The sequence below is a fragment of the Mycteria americana genome, chromosome 7 (genome assembly GCF_035582795.1).
Source record: "Mycteria americana isolate JAX WOST 10 ecotype Jacksonville Zoo and Gardens chromosome 7, USCA_MyAme_1.0, whole genome shotgun sequence".
NCBI lineage: Eukaryota > Metazoa > Chordata > Aves > Ciconiiformes > Ciconiidae > Mycteria > Mycteria americana.
Genome location: NC_134371.1, coordinates 36,256,756 through 36,271,969, shown reverse-complemented (window position 1 = coordinate 36,271,969; position 15,214 = coordinate 36,256,756). Strand labels below are relative to the sequence as shown.

General features: G+C 37.1%; 1 protein-coding gene across 1 annotated transcript in view; it reads left to right on the top strand.

Annotated features, from left to right (window-relative positions):
• The window catches only part of HMCN1 (hemicentin 1), a 203,021-nt gene that overhangs the window by 150,650 nt on the left and 37,157 nt on the right, over positions 1-15,214 (top strand). Inside the window, exons 57-71 of the mRNA XM_075509138.1 lie at positions 297-393; positions 3,197-3,358; positions 4,422-4,535; positions 4,668-4,870; positions 5,099-5,180; positions 5,311-5,442; positions 5,656-5,805; positions 7,236-7,395; positions 7,973-8,097; positions 9,649-9,832; positions 10,000-10,097; positions 10,493-10,771; positions 11,378-11,568; positions 12,762-12,843; positions 13,648-13,784. Of these exons, the coding sequence (XP_075365253.1) occupies positions 297-393; positions 3,197-3,358; positions 4,422-4,535; positions 4,668-4,870; positions 5,099-5,180; positions 5,311-5,442; positions 5,656-5,805; positions 7,236-7,395; positions 7,973-8,097; positions 9,649-9,832; positions 10,000-10,097; positions 10,493-10,771; positions 11,378-11,568; positions 12,762-12,843; positions 13,648-13,784 (2,196 nt within the window). The remainder of the gene's footprint in view (positions 1-296; positions 394-3,196; positions 3,359-4,421; positions 4,536-4,667; positions 4,871-5,098; positions 5,181-5,310; positions 5,443-5,655; positions 5,806-7,235; positions 7,396-7,972; positions 8,098-9,648; positions 9,833-9,999; positions 10,098-10,492; positions 10,772-11,377; positions 11,569-12,761; positions 12,844-13,647; positions 13,785-15,214) is intronic.

The following is a 15,214-nucleotide window of genomic DNA, read 5'->3' as shown; positions in this document are numbered from 1 at the left end:
TATTTGATTTGAATGAGTTTAATAAGAAAGATACTATGTTGACTTTTCTGGAGGTTTGAGATGCACAGATTTGCGTAACAGATTCTGAAAGGAGTAGCATCAATAGAAGTTTCTCAGATTGGCTTCTTCATAACACTGCAAAGGCATTAGCAAAAAATCAAATCAAACAAAGGAAACCCTGCAGACTTGCACGCCCCGAAGACCTTGGGGTCTTTGGGGAGACACCAAAACTTGATGCTTTAACAGTAAGTTGTCTTGTATATTAGCTCAACAACAATCTTGTTTCTTTTTCTTAGATTTTGAATTCCCAAATAACAGATACTGGCAGGTACATCTGCATTGTGGAAAACATAGCTGGAAGTGCCAAAAAGTATTTTAACCTAAATGTTCATGGTAAGTGCAATAATCCATAATTTTTTGGTTGTCTTCTTTCAAATGTTAGTTTAGCTTGAATGTGTTAATTTTAGCAGAGTGCTTAGGCACATACTTAGCTTTATGCGTGTAAGTTGTCTTATTGGGTGTAATGGAGATTGTGATGTACTAGAAATCAAATATAAGTTTAAAGTACCTTGGCAAAACATAGCTTGTGATACCATATGGCTTCAGCTCTTTATATGTATTCCATGTAGGTGGAAATTACTATGAGGGAGCCTTGTGTAGTCGCTATGTGTGTATACTGTGTGGGTGTTGGTAAGCCCTGAAATAATGAATTACAAACTGATAAAAGAGAGAGATGGCATTGTAAAAGCTTACTTTTTTCTTTAATTTCTCCTTTAAGATTCCTTTCTGTTCTTTTTGTTGTTGTTGTTGTTGAGTTAGAATAGGATTAAAATAAATTTGGGCCTTTGGCATCACAAGTCTAAAACAAATACAATCAAGAAACATTTTCTATTATTGTAAAAACAGTCTCTCCAAGGAATACTGGCAGCTATATCTTTATCTACTTTCACAGTATGATTTGGAGACTTATATCACAGCCTTCTACACACGATTATTATCCTTTTTCACATCCTTGTTAGCTAGCTAATCTTCTGTATTACATACCAGAAAGAAGACAAGTACAGTCTTCTCTCTCTCTCTCTGCTTTAATACAGTACCAGCATCCAAGGAATTTGATGATTCAGGTTATTACATACAGAAGAAATAATTTCTTTCTCATTCACACATGCAGCAAATTTACATACTAAATGAAACACATTTATAGTGACTTTTTCTTCTTGGTAATACAATTAGCCAAAACCAGTGTCGTCATGGGAAGAATTTGCCCTGGAGTCATTCTCTGAGAACTTATTTTCTTTCAGTGGAGTCTATCCAGATTTCCTGATGTTTGAGTTTTGTTTAAAATCAAAATATTTTGCTTTTCTTGACATTTCTGTTTTAATTTAAACTATCTTGTCTTTAAAATATTTGTTTATAGTGACTGAAGTCTAATACTATTATTTTAAAAGAAATATTTGCATGAAGCTTCAATTCTAGCTCAACAGTGTTTCCAATTTAGGTCTGTTAATGTCTGAATGCAGTTTCATTTGAAAAATTAGACTATAGCTGTTCAGGAAGGGACCACCCAGGGTGAAGCACTGATGAAAATGCATTATCACTAAGCAGCATGATCTTTGTTTTGTCAGTGTCAAAAAAAGGTTATTTTCCAGCATTTTTGTATGTTTCTAATGGAACTGCTTTCATAAATTTAAATAAATATTAAATATGATGCTCTTTAATAAGTTAAAAAATTCACTCCTTGTCTCAAAGGTGAGTAATAAAACTAAAATAAAACCTTCTAAAACATTGAAAATAAGCACCCAGTTTTAAAATCTCAACCTCTAACCTTAATATATAATAAATAGGTAATTTTCACACTGAATACTAAAATTGAGCCCCTTACTGCATCTGTATGCAGATTACCGGTCGTGCATTTGTGAGTGGTTTGCACACGCCATGAAAGCTGCAGAATTTGATAGGTACCATTTATATAGTTTAAGCAAATTCATTAAAAGATAGCTCAGATTTGGCCCTGTGTATTTAATTGCCCACTGTCTTGCACTGCCAATAATCACATCTGTGGGAAAGTAACTGTAAAAGTAAATAAATATAAATAACTATAAAATGTCATCAGATCAGAATTCTTCATTTATTCTAGTGAACCATTTTATGCTCATTATCAGGGAAATAACCTTCAGTTATTCCAAGTTGAAAAATATGGACTGAATTCACCCATTTACATTGACTCCTCTTGTTTCTGCCATGCCACAGAGGAGCAATAACTCGGCTTAATGACTGTTTTGTGTCATTCAAGTGACAGAAAGCAGCTGGAGTATTTCTGGTGGATATGGTCCAAAATACTTTAACATTTCTGTCTTTGAAGAAGAGGATTCCATGTGTTCTTTGGAATGATTTTTCCACCCAATAGAGCCAAGAACATGCTTTTGCTTTCCTATTAAGTGTTTTATATATCCACACTGCAAAAACATGGAAACTAAAACTTGGGGTTTATTAAAAGGAAGAGATTTACAGTTATTTCATTTTAAATAGTTCTTGTAGAAAGGTCAAATGTCAAAATATTCTTGTATTTAAAAATACTGGGACTTGTAAGCTTAAAAATGCACCCCTTAGAGCAATGCTTGCATGCCAGAATTTTAAACTGCTTAGCTCACTACTAAACAACAGGTTTGTCCGGTTAACAAAAGAACTCTGAACTGTATCAGAAGGAATCATTTTTTGGTTCTCTATAATGAGAAAATGGACCATTTCAGAAAGAATAGGAGCAGTATAATATCAGGAAGAAATTATACTTAGTCATCCTACATATCCTGACAAGGTAAATTTAATCTGTCCTGCTTTACATAGCAAGTGTCCTATGAGTACAGCGTTTTAAAATTGATAGTGCATTAGTCAGGAACTGCAGGATCTCTTATAGGTTATAATTAGCCTTCCCAAATCTCAAGCACAGAAGGACTGCAGATGAAATCACTGAAATTTTTTGTGAATTATAGGAACAGGAATGACCATTAGATTGGCTTCAGTCATATTTCCAGATATATCCAAAAAGCAGCGGATCCATTCATAGGATGTGAAAGATTTTGCACCTTGACCCTCTGGCAAAACTCAGCAATTCAGCTTTATTTTAGTAAATCAGGATCTTGTGGAATATTGTTTGCTGGTGCTATGATAGATACTATTAATGTATTTCTCCCCACAGTTCCTCCAAGTGTTGTTGGTACTAATCCTGAAAATTTGACTGTGGTGGTGAATAATTTCATCTCTCTGACTTGTGAGGTCACTGGCTTTCCACCTCCTGATCTCAGCTGGCTCAAGAATGGAAAACCTATCACTTCGAATACCAACACTTTAATTGTGCCTGGTGAGGAATCTCAGATATTTCTACAGTCTTTGGACTCAAATTTTGTCTTGATAAGGGGGATGGCCATTATTTATGAAGCCAGTATATTCTTAGTATTGCTCCAGTGAGTAGACAAGACACTTGGCCTACTGTGTTTAATAATTTCTTGGCGGCTGGGTAGGTTCACTTTCCGAGACAGCTAGTTCAGACTGAAAGCACTGAAATAAACTATGTAGAAAAGACTAGAGGTCAAGTCACATAACAGAGGTGTTCTGATACAGCTATTGATTAAAGTTGAGTCACTTTGACTCGCCTTTCAAAAGAAATGATCAGAAATTGTGATGGAGGCTCAGTTAAATTCTGCTGGCTTGGATGACAAAAAGTAAAAACCTTCCCATTGACTTCAGTGGGAAACTGGATTAACCCTGCTGAACTCTCAGGAATAAATCCTTGTATTTGAAGGTCGTCTTAACCATTCAAAGCTCCTCACTCAATAAGGTCCCTGAGTGTCATTTCTGCTCCAGCTGTTTATCTTCAGCCCAGGGTATCAACTGCAGATAGCTTGCTGTGGTGCTCAGTCCTGTCTTGCTGGTATTAGGTGACTGGGGGCTGTGTTGCAGCATAGACTAAAGCACAGACATGCAAATTGCTTAATGGCAGTAGAGGCACCTGTGCAGATTTATAATGTAGGCACAGGCAGTAAGTAGCTTCATGAGTGGAGACAGGTGAGACAGGGGAATAAAGAATGGCATAGTGACAGGGTTAAGTGGAAAGGACATAGTTATGTTAGGAGACAGCAGTTAGCAGCTACAAAAGAAACGGGTCTAAAAGGAGTATTTGTGGTCCAAACTTATAATTAACAGCCCTAATGAAATTTACCCTAAAATCTTAGTTTTCTTGGCTGGACTTTTTTTTTTTTTTTTAAGGATTAATGAACCTTAAAAAGAAATGACAATGCAGTGCTTTTTTGAATCGGAGGTTAACTTAGTGCCTGTGCTCAGTCTGGACCTGCAATTTTAAAATAGCATTTGAGATTAATACAATAACCACAGAATAAATCTCAAGCCTTCTCTCTTTACTTCAGGTGCTCGTACTCTGCAGATTCCCCGAGCCAAACTACCAGATGATGGTGAATATACTTGTATTGCCAGAAACCAAGCTGGGGAAAGTCAGAAGAAGAGTTTCCTAACTGTTCTTGGTTTGTTCCTTACTATTTTCTGAAATAATATGTATTGCTTTGAAAATGCAGTATTTTGTATTTCTTTTCATTAGGTTGTTTTCTGCCCTCTCACAAAGCAAAGGCAGAAATAACTCTGAGCTTCTTCTACAGTGCCCCCAAGCATCAAAGACCACAGTGGAACCTCACTGACAGTGCTGAACGTGAGAGTGGGCACCCCGGTGATGTTAGAGTGTGAATCCAATGCTATTCCACCACCAGTCATCACCTGGTACAAGAACAGGCGCATAATTTCAGAGTCTGCAAACGTGGAGATCTTAGCAGATGACCAAACGTTGCGCATCAAGGGTGCAGAGGTACACCAGGCTTGTGGGATGCTGCGTCTGCCACTACTCTGCTATTGTTAAGCAATTATTTTGTTATTTATTGCTGTATTCTGCTAGCTGTATGTAGGAGATGTATTTGCTGGAGGCCTTTCATTCTGTGAAAAGGACCTTGAGCTGGCAGAGGCTGTTAATATCTCTGAACTGTAGCATTAAAATAAGACTCCATAATAAGGTTTTTAAAATTTATTTTTATTTTAGGTTTCTGACACGGGCCAATATGTGTGCAAAGCCATAAATATTGCAGGGCGAGATGATAAAAATTTCCATCTTAATGTTTATGGTGAGCATACTCTGCATGATCTGCAGTAGTTATTATAATACCATTGACATTATAGAGTAGACAGTTCAAAACCAGTTTACAAAAATATTTGGTAACCAAAGCATTCTTATTGCTTCCATTCAATTTATAGTGCCACCAAATATAGAAGGCCCTGAACAAGAGTCGGTCAATGAAACTATCGGTAATCCTGTTACCTTTGGGTGTGATGCTACTGGAATTCCTCCACCAACATTAGTGTGGCTTAAGAATGGAAAACCGATAGGTAACGTTCTCTCTCACTCTTTTCTGCTCTTTTTTTTCCTCCGTTTGGGGCACCACTGTGCTATTTGCTGCCTATTTTTTGTTTCTTATTTATCTGTTTCTAGATAGACTCTTATGTTAACTGATTGGAATTTTTGTTTTGAAATTTTGATGGAAAAAGTTCTCAAGATGCGTTTGCCTGGTTTGGAATGACTACTTGTTTACATATTTTCAGAAAACTCCGATTCCCTTGAAGTTCATATTTTATCTGGTGGAAGCAAGCTTCAGATTGCTCACTCTCAGCTTCTAGACAGTGGGACCTACACGTGTATTGCCTCAAATATTGAGGGAAAAGCTCAGAAAAGTTATGTGCTTTCCATTCAAGGTAAGGCATGAGAGTGCAGTGAGCAGAGCTAATTAATAATTGGTTGGGTATGACACTGTGTCTGTACTATAGAGACACTGAGAGAATATAAATGTGTAGAAAAATGGAGAATTCAGACCATTATATCTAACATCTGCAACCAGTGGGGAAAAATGGTTAAAGGATTATATACTGTTAGTCAGAAATTTGCATGAAAAAGAATATTTTTTTTTTAACCTCTGCTTGGTGGAGAACTTGAAAGCAATCGGGAAGGCTGTGTGTGTTTGCTGCTGATCACATCCTTCCTCCTGCTGAACACAAGCTACATTGGTTGAGTGTGGAGCACCACACATATATGGATTCAGAAGAAGTGATACCTGTTGCCTTTTTTGCCATAGCGAATAGGAGGAGATAGCAAAGAAATCCTGGCAGCATTTCCTTATTAATTTCCACCCCCCATCCCCCTGCTCAAATGAGAAACCCTTTTTGTAATGGAATTGTCTACTGCCTCACTGCATGTCACCCTTATGCTGCAACTATCTTTATTTCCCTCTGTTCCTAATGACTCATCCTCATTAATTGCGCTAGTTCCCTCTTGTGTCCAATAACACGCCTGTTGTATAGCATCTCCAGCTTTCTGCCATTGTCCCTTCCCATGCCAGCAGTTGCTGGTTGAGGAAGAAGAGACAGCATCAGCTGTGAGCTGAGTGTGCAGGCACACCCACGCATGATAGCTGGCCATCAGCAGGCCAAACAGAACTAGTAACTGTTTATCATAGCGATGGTTCTTTGGGGGTGCTGCTTTTTTGTGTGCGTGCCTGCCTGCCAGTTTTTCCCCAAGTTTAGGAATTGAATATCAAGCTGCTTGTTTGATCAAATGTGGCTGAAACTGCTTGAAATTCTCAAAACTTACTAGTGGGACTGACAGTCTTGACTTGATGGATAGCATGACTGTCAACCTTGTTCTTTAGGAGAATAGGCCAAAAATGGCTACTGGTTAGGACTAAGTGTGTGTTTGTTAACAGGAATATGATAGTCTTCATGCAATAGAGCATTTGACTGTGCAGTAAGCACATGCTCAAGAGTTAAACAGGCATGTAATTGTTACAGTGCATTGTGATGTTTACTGAAATGGGATTTTGTCATAATATTATTGTACATGTTAGTATTGTTTGAGCAGATAACTGTAGATACTAAATAAAATAGCAAAGATAACATGTTTTTTATAACTTTGTAAATTAGCTGTTTTAAGGAATGATTAAAGTGGCTTTGAATTGATCTTTGCAGAACCCCCTCTAGAAACAATATAATCATATACTTTCTAAACTAGATTTGAATGGAGGTACTGCAATAAATGCTAGTACTCATGAGCTACTGCAGTGTAACTTTTTATAGTTTAGATTATGTTTCTTGCTGATGAATCTTCTCTTCCCACCATCATGCGTTTCCAGTTCCTCCTAATATCGTTGGCTCCGAAATGCCTAGTGAGGTCAGCGTCCTCCTGGGAGAAAGCATCCAGCTTGTCTGCAATGCCAATGGAGTGCCCACGCCTGTTATGCAATGGCTTAAAGATGGAAAAACAGTTGCTGGTGACAATTTACAAAGAATAAGGCAAGCAAAAATAAGCAGACACTGCATTCTCTTCTTGCATAATTTTAAACCTCAGAGGGCCTGGAAGAGGGAACATAAAAGAGGGCCCTAAGGAATGAGAGTAAAGAGGGCCTGAGACTTAGCTTAGCCAGGTTACTACTTTGATTTTTTTTTTTTTTTTTAATTTTATTTTTTTCGTACAGAGATAAGTATATGATATCTATGTCTTTCTCAGTTAATAAGTTCCATTAAAGTTCATCAGGTTCATTGAAGTTTATTAAGGTCAATAAGTTCCATTAAGTTCATTTGGAGGGGAAAGATGAGAGACATGGAAACATTTTACTCTTGATGCTTTTCATTGTGGGTTGTTCAAAAGCCTGGTTGGAATTGAATCCTAATACAAGGTTAAACAGGACATCTTTAGGAAAAACTTCCTAGCCTATCTCTAATAATAATATTTTGCAAAAAACAATGGTTCTCTTGCCGAATTCCCAAGAGGATAGAGGTAGTTGATTTAAATGTACAAAACTGACTGTTTGTTTGCCAGGTCATAGGAATAAGTAAACAAACTCACTGTGTTTTATGACCTTCCCTGTAGCGTAACTCCAGATGGCAGCACATTAAACATTTTCAGCGCTCTCAGTTCTGATACAGGAAAATACACTTGTGTGGCTACTAATCCTGCAGGAGAGGAAGACCGGATTTTCAACTTGAATGTATATGGTGAGTTTTCACAGATGTGAAACTGAAATCTGGTCCATGATCCTATCTTTGTAAGCACTCCCAAAAGAGGGCCAAGAAATGAATGCCTGTCTTCAGTGTAATACTACATGCATGTGTTTCCAATTTCATGTACTGTAGATATCACAGTATATTACACAGGATGTTCTGTCAATGACAAAACGATTGAAATTGCTGTTAAATATGTTTTGGGATAAACAGAAATTAATTCCTTTGGTGTATTTCATAATAGAGGAATTCTGCTTGCGGTTATTTTTTTTTTCTTGTAGAGAAAGATACGCGTGTGGCTGATTTACTGTGGTACTGCTTTTTTGTTGTATTAGTTTATCTTCACTAATTCCAATCGAAGTTCCTCAGCTAAAGCCAGAGTAGTATGGTAGGGAACTAATAGTTAAAGCCCCCCCCCCCCCCCCCCCCCCCCCCCCCAATAAATAGTTTATTTAGAATTTAAAAGAAAAATGAGAGTTTTGGATGAAATTCTTCTCTTGCACAATTTGACATACAGAAGATAGTGAGCATAACTCTTCTTTAGCAGTGTAGAGAGTGAAATTGGTGAAAAATGTGTTCACGAAGTACAATGACTAGTGTGAAAGAGTGAAGACTTCCACATAGGCAGTGTTTTCACAGCGGTGTGTCCGTCCCAGTTATACAGAGACTGAGAATCAATTGGAATATGAGTATGAGCAGACTAACGAGATGATCTTTGATATAATAAATAACAATACTGAATGACCACATCACATCTGTTTGGGACAGAATGGCACTACACAACAGTGGAGACTTTTTTTGATCAGTTTGTATTGGTTGAGGTTCAAGCAATAACCAACTTAAATGGTATTCTCTATGCAACTGTCATGGTGCGTGATGGGATCTTAAGTCAGCCAGAGCTTGGAGCTGCATGTAGCTGGGCCTTCTTTATATAGTGAGTCCCCTCTTGTCCCCAAGACCAAGGCTTTCAAGCTATAAAACCATAAAGCCCCAAAAGCAGTTCTGTTAGAACAGTCAGCCAGAATACTTAACTAGGCATTCTGAAACTTTCTATATTTAAAAAATCAGTTTATACATCTAGAATTTAATAAACTAACTTTCTTCCTTCATGATTCTAGCTTTCACTTTATTTAAGATTTATTTAAGGAGGTAAGTTTGAGTGGCAGCAAACTGCCAAGTCCCATCTGGCCCTTAAAAGCAGTTCAGCCCGTCCCCTCTAAGGCTTGACCACTTGTTCCTTCCTGCATTGTCATTCTCTTCCTGTGAGCTTCAGGCTCCGAGCTCTCTCTTGTTTGCCACAGCCTGACAAATCAAAGAGATAATTCTACTATCATTCTAAAGTGCATCTGATTTTAAATATGTAAATGGATAATTTATTAGTGCTCAATATTATTGTTACAGGATTTACTATTTAAAAAAAATTGGGATGATCTTATTGAATTGGCTGTGGGGCATTAGGTGCAGGATTTCCTGCAAGATAACACATGTGGAGTGATCTTAAGAGCCAGTTTTAATATTTTCCTTTTCAACATTTACAAAATGTAGTTCCTCCAACAATAGCCAATAATAAAGATGAACCAGAGGACCTCACTGCCCTTTCGGACACCTTCCTAAGTATTGAATGTACTGCTGCTGGAACCCCACCACCACAGATAAACTGGCTAAAGAATGGCCTTCCTTTGTCTGTCTCCTCCCAAATCAGGCTGCTCTCAGCTGGGCAAATTCTCAGGTTGGTTTTCATCTATTTTAACTAGCTGAAGTTTTCTGTTCTCTTTTGCTATATCAGCATAATTCTGCTAGTATTTTTGGAAGCAAGAATAAAATTTGATCCAAACCATGCCATAATAAAGATAATGTATTCCATTTACAGCTTGCTTAAAATGATTTTCTCTTTAGACTTGCCCGAGTGCAGATATCTGATAGTGGTGTGTACACTTGTGTAGCATCTAACAGGGCTGGAGTGGACAGCAAACATTACAACCTTCAAGTTTTTGGTGAGTTTCTCTGAAATGCTTTATGTAAAGAAGCTTATTTCTTAATTTCCTAAACCTAATATTCAGTTTTCTTTCTCGCCAACACAAAGTTGCAGACAGCCACAAGTATGTGTTACATAGGTAATCATTAGGGAAACATTAACTTTTCAATGTGTTTTTTTAATGGAAAGTGCTTTAACCCTAGATGAGCCCTTACTTGAATTGGCAACCCATAACGTGTCACAGGTTTTTTAGAAAGAATAATAATATGTGATTTCTAAGTGAATTTTAACACACGTGCTAAACATGAATGTGAGTGGGGAAATGCAAAAGGGTAGCTGCATTCTGACTTTCTTACATTCAGAATTAACATCTGGGTTGTACTCTGTATGAATCAGATCTTTGTTTCTCGGCAGTACGACCAAGCTTGGATAACGCAGGAGGAACAGAGGATGTGACTGTAGTAAAAGGCAGTTCAGCTTCGATGAAGTGTCTTACTGATGGCACTCCTGCCCCTACTATGTCCTGGTTTAAAAATGGACACCCTTTAAGCCTTGGAACTCACCTGACGTCAAGTAACGAAGGAATGGTCCTTCATTTTGTAAAAGCAGCGATTGGTGACACAGGCAAATACACTTGTGTAGCATCCAATGAAGCTGGAGATACCAGCAAGCACTTTTCCTTAGAAGTGCTGGGTAAGCGTTAACCTTTCAGTTGAACAAAATACGAGTGGTAAATGAGTATCTCCTTAGGACAACGATTAAAAAAATCTCTAGGGATAAGGAATATTTTCAAGAAACATTTACTGTGGTACATGAGAGAAATAAGGAAATGGAAGATGCCTAAAGATGTGTGAATGTGTAATATAGTATATAATTTTTCGTAACATTTCCTGAGTACTGAAATATGCTATAATTAATAGTAAATAATTTACAAAGTAATTTGGTTTAAATGAATAACTTTGGTTAGTAGAAATTCAGTTTGACAGGATGATAGCACAGCTGAAGGCATAGCTGAAGGTACAACAGCTAAAAAGCTAATAAATATATTCACTGACATTATATAATATATTTTACCTGGGATTATGAAAACGTTTTCTAACTAATAATTCCAACTCATAAAATATGCAAATTAATAGACAGAGGCAGATGGAAATTATGTGAGATACTTGGTGAGTTCATGACACAGTCAGAAATAATACAAACGTAGACTAATTCTACAAACTCTAATCACAAACCTATGTATCATGTTTTATAGGCTTTTTCAGTCAATAAAGAACTCGAATGTTTTTCCTTCTATAGAGCCACCTTACATCAACGGTTCAGATCAACCAGAAGAGCTCTCTGTCATCGTTAACAACCCTCTTGAACTTCTCTGCATCTCTTCTGGCATTCCAGTCCCCAAAATCTCATGGATGAAGGATGGGCGCCCACTTCTGCAGAATGATAACGTTCATGTCCTAAGAGAAGTGCTTCGAATAACCAGTGCTCAGGTAAAGTATTGGTTTCAAAACGGGCTCAGTTTTGCAAACCCTAGAGGAGTGCGCAGGACTGCCTGCTATTAGGACCATCCTAAGAGACATCCTAAAAAGCCTCTATGAAATTATCCACCTGCATTTGCAGTTGGAGAATATATTTTTCAAGCCTTGCCTTGGAGTTTCCCATATAGAACAAGCAGTAGTATTATGGGTTGAGAGTGCCCAAGCACTTCTGCCTTTTCTGAGCATTGTTACTTCAAGTTCATTTCAGAGTTCTGTAATTTTTTTATTTATTGGTGCTTCTTGTTACAAAGCAGAACAATCAATGCTAGGGACTCGTCTTTTTCTGGGGTTATTTCCGGTTTTAGTCTGTGTCTGTAATCTGTTCTTGTTCCTTTCCTACCTATTTGACTCTTGTTACTATCTCTTGCTTCTCTTTTTCCGTGTTTTATAGTTCCTCCTCAGCCTCTCTTCTCTTTCCATTAGCTCGGATTTTCCTAATACTCATTTGCTTCTCACATTTATAAGCCATAAATTACAGAGAAAAGCTGCATTTGCAGTCATCTGTGTACAAGTTAAGAAAAAATAAATAAAGACAATAGAAAGACTTTCAGATTAATTCCGATGATGAAAGGGTCCAGGGAAAAATAACCTTTGAAAACCTGCACCAATAAACTGAGGCTGTATTCAGCTATGGACAGTCAGACTGAAGTTCACCAAACAGAAGTGGGACAGGGCTCAGGTCTGATTGCTGCTTGTTTTGTTTGTGAAGCAAACACTTCTTGTCTTTATAATGAAGAGTTTACAGGAAGGAGAAAGCATAAAAGTATTAATGAGCATGTGTGAACAAAAAGATTTCCTTAGTACCCGGAACTGACCCTTGCTTAGATGGATTACCTATAGCCAGTTCCACCTTTATTACCTGTTGCAAAAAGCATCACAAAGAGAAGGGTTCTTGCTGGAGACAAGACATTATCCAGAGAGATTTTATGGGGTCCTGCAACTCCTAAGCCATCTCTGTACAATCCCACCATGTTAAAATAAAGAAGTTTTCAAGAACTTTTATTTATTTTCAGGCATTCCTTACCTATTGTGTTTGTGTTTAAGCTCTACCTGTTATATGTTGCTGTCAATGTTTGTATTTCACAGTTTTCCTGAATTGTTCCCATATTCTGAGGTTTCCGCTGAAGTTGTTCATGTGTTTCTAGGTAGAGGACACAGGAAGATACACGTGTTTGGCATCTAGCCCAGCAGGAGATGATGATAAGGAATATTTAGTAAGAGTGCATGGTAAGTTTAATTTAGGAAAAAAACGTATTCCTTCAAACCGTAAACTACTAAGGTGCGTATCAGTATCACATTTAACAAGTTAGATATTACTAAAGAAGCAATATTATGTGTTTTGAGAAGGTGATATTACATCATACGATTATAATTAACATTTCTGAATAAGGGTAACTATTCTGAACATGATACACAATTAAAAGGAAGAGTTACACCTGATGATTCCACCTGATTTCTGTTATAATTCCAAGTCTTATATTTTGAATACCTAGGAAGGTTATAGATTTCAGTATTCACTTGGATTGAGTTTATTGAGCTTACTGAAAAAGGATGTGAAGTATACTGATATCTGTGATCATCTTACCTTTTTCTACTGAAAAACTAAGAAATGTATTTAGAAATGAATACATAAATTGTAGTGACAGTAAAGGAAGTATAAATGGAACTTCTGCAGTTCTACAATATGCCTCGGGTTTCTTCTTGAAAATTATAGCTCCCATGTTTATATCAATAAACAATTTGTGGAACTGTGGTGCTTTCTGCTCCGTCTGACTTAAATGCTGGTACTCTCACTGAGATTGGACTTAAATTAATTTCTGTCACAGTAGTTTCCAGTGTTTGACTTAAGAAACAAGTTCACCAGTACAAATGTGATATATTTAGCACAGGTATTGAAAAGTAGAACTAATTAATGATACTGTACCTTTACATTTCTTCTAAACTTAAGAAATAAATAGGAATTTTTCAGTGAATAATTTTAATGGTAGCTCATGTGTGTGTTGTTTATTTTTTTCTTAATTTTTGTAACAGTTCCTCCTAACATTGCTGGTACCAGTGATCCACAGGACTTCACTGTGTTGCAGAACAGACAAGTTATACTGGAATGCAAGTCAGATGCTGTGCCACCTCCGACAATCTCATGGCTTAAAAATGGAGAACTTTTAGAGGTATAGTGGTTACATTATTTGTACTAGTCTTTTGCTCCCTTTATTTTTTACACACAGTGCTTGAGGTTTCTTATTCTGCTCACTTGCCCCTTCAGTGCAGTCCAAGTTATGGTGCCTTGAATTCAAGAGAAGCTGAGTAGCCCCAGTACAAATACAGTTAGTCCTAAATGAGTACCTGAAGCTAGCAAGCATGTGAAGTGGCCATCCCGCTGTTACTTGTTCTTTTTTCCTTTAGGGGGATCCCTTGCTCCTCCTGGATCCTCTGAACAATGCTAGAAGCCTTCGGTATACTCCTGAATGGCTTCCCAGGACAGGTAGCTGAGAAAAGACTACACTATATGTTTCCTTTGGCTATATTATGCATCCTCATATTCTAGTAGCATTTAGAAAGGAATTAAAATTCTTAACGTTGGAAAAAAAAGAAAAGAAAATGGGTTGATAATCACCACAGTTTTGTATCAAATGCATCTTTTTCACTCAGAATTCCATGTAGTGTCATGTTAGGGCATCAAGTCTTTGCTGGTTGAGAGACAATTAGCAAGATGAGGGTGGTTTATACAGAAAGAATTTTTTACTTCCCATCCTCTTCCTTGGGATCACTCAGAAACCAGGTGCTTTCCCATTGAACAATTTAAGTTCAGTTATTAATTGAACTTAATTAATTGATAATTTTCCCTCAATTTATCTTAATTCATTAATAAAGAGGAAACAAATTCAGCTTATGAACTGTAGTCCATCAGTAGTCTTCACCCAAAGTTCTGCTTATTTGCTTTCCTTCTGACATGCCATTCCTCAGACTCTTTCTCTATTGTAAATTTACGAAGAATGAAATATTAGTGGAAGAAGTAAGAATATGGTGGGTAATTATTTCTTACTAAGTGCTGCTAGGGAATGTTACCTTGAATATAGCACAAGATAGCTAGAAACAAGTTTCACAGAAACACTCTTCTTCTGAATGGTTAATTCTTTAATTGGGTAGTGATTTTTTTTTTTTTTTTTTTTTTTAATGAAAGCAAGGTTGAACAAGGCTTGGAAGTTAAGTATGTGAATACTTTTTGCCTCAGTATTCCTTGGAAAGCTTGTGTTTTAAAAGCAGTACTTAACAAAATTATACCATGAAAAGAAGTCACTGTTACAAATATTCACCAGAAAACAAAGCAAGAGAGGAACACTATGATAAACATATGTACTCAGCTGATAACCTGTAAATAAAATTTTTGTCTCGTCTTGCCTTGATGAATTTACATCAGTATGTGAGGGCTGAGGCATCTTGGTTGGTCAATCCCCTGCCTTTTGATTTATAATAAAGTAGGGAATTTCAATCTCTAGAGTTAGCTCTCCTCCAGCACTAAATTTAAGTTATAAATCTGGTTCAGATATGGCACTCTTAATTTGTCACGTGTACTTTAAGTATCAGGCTTAGGTTTATT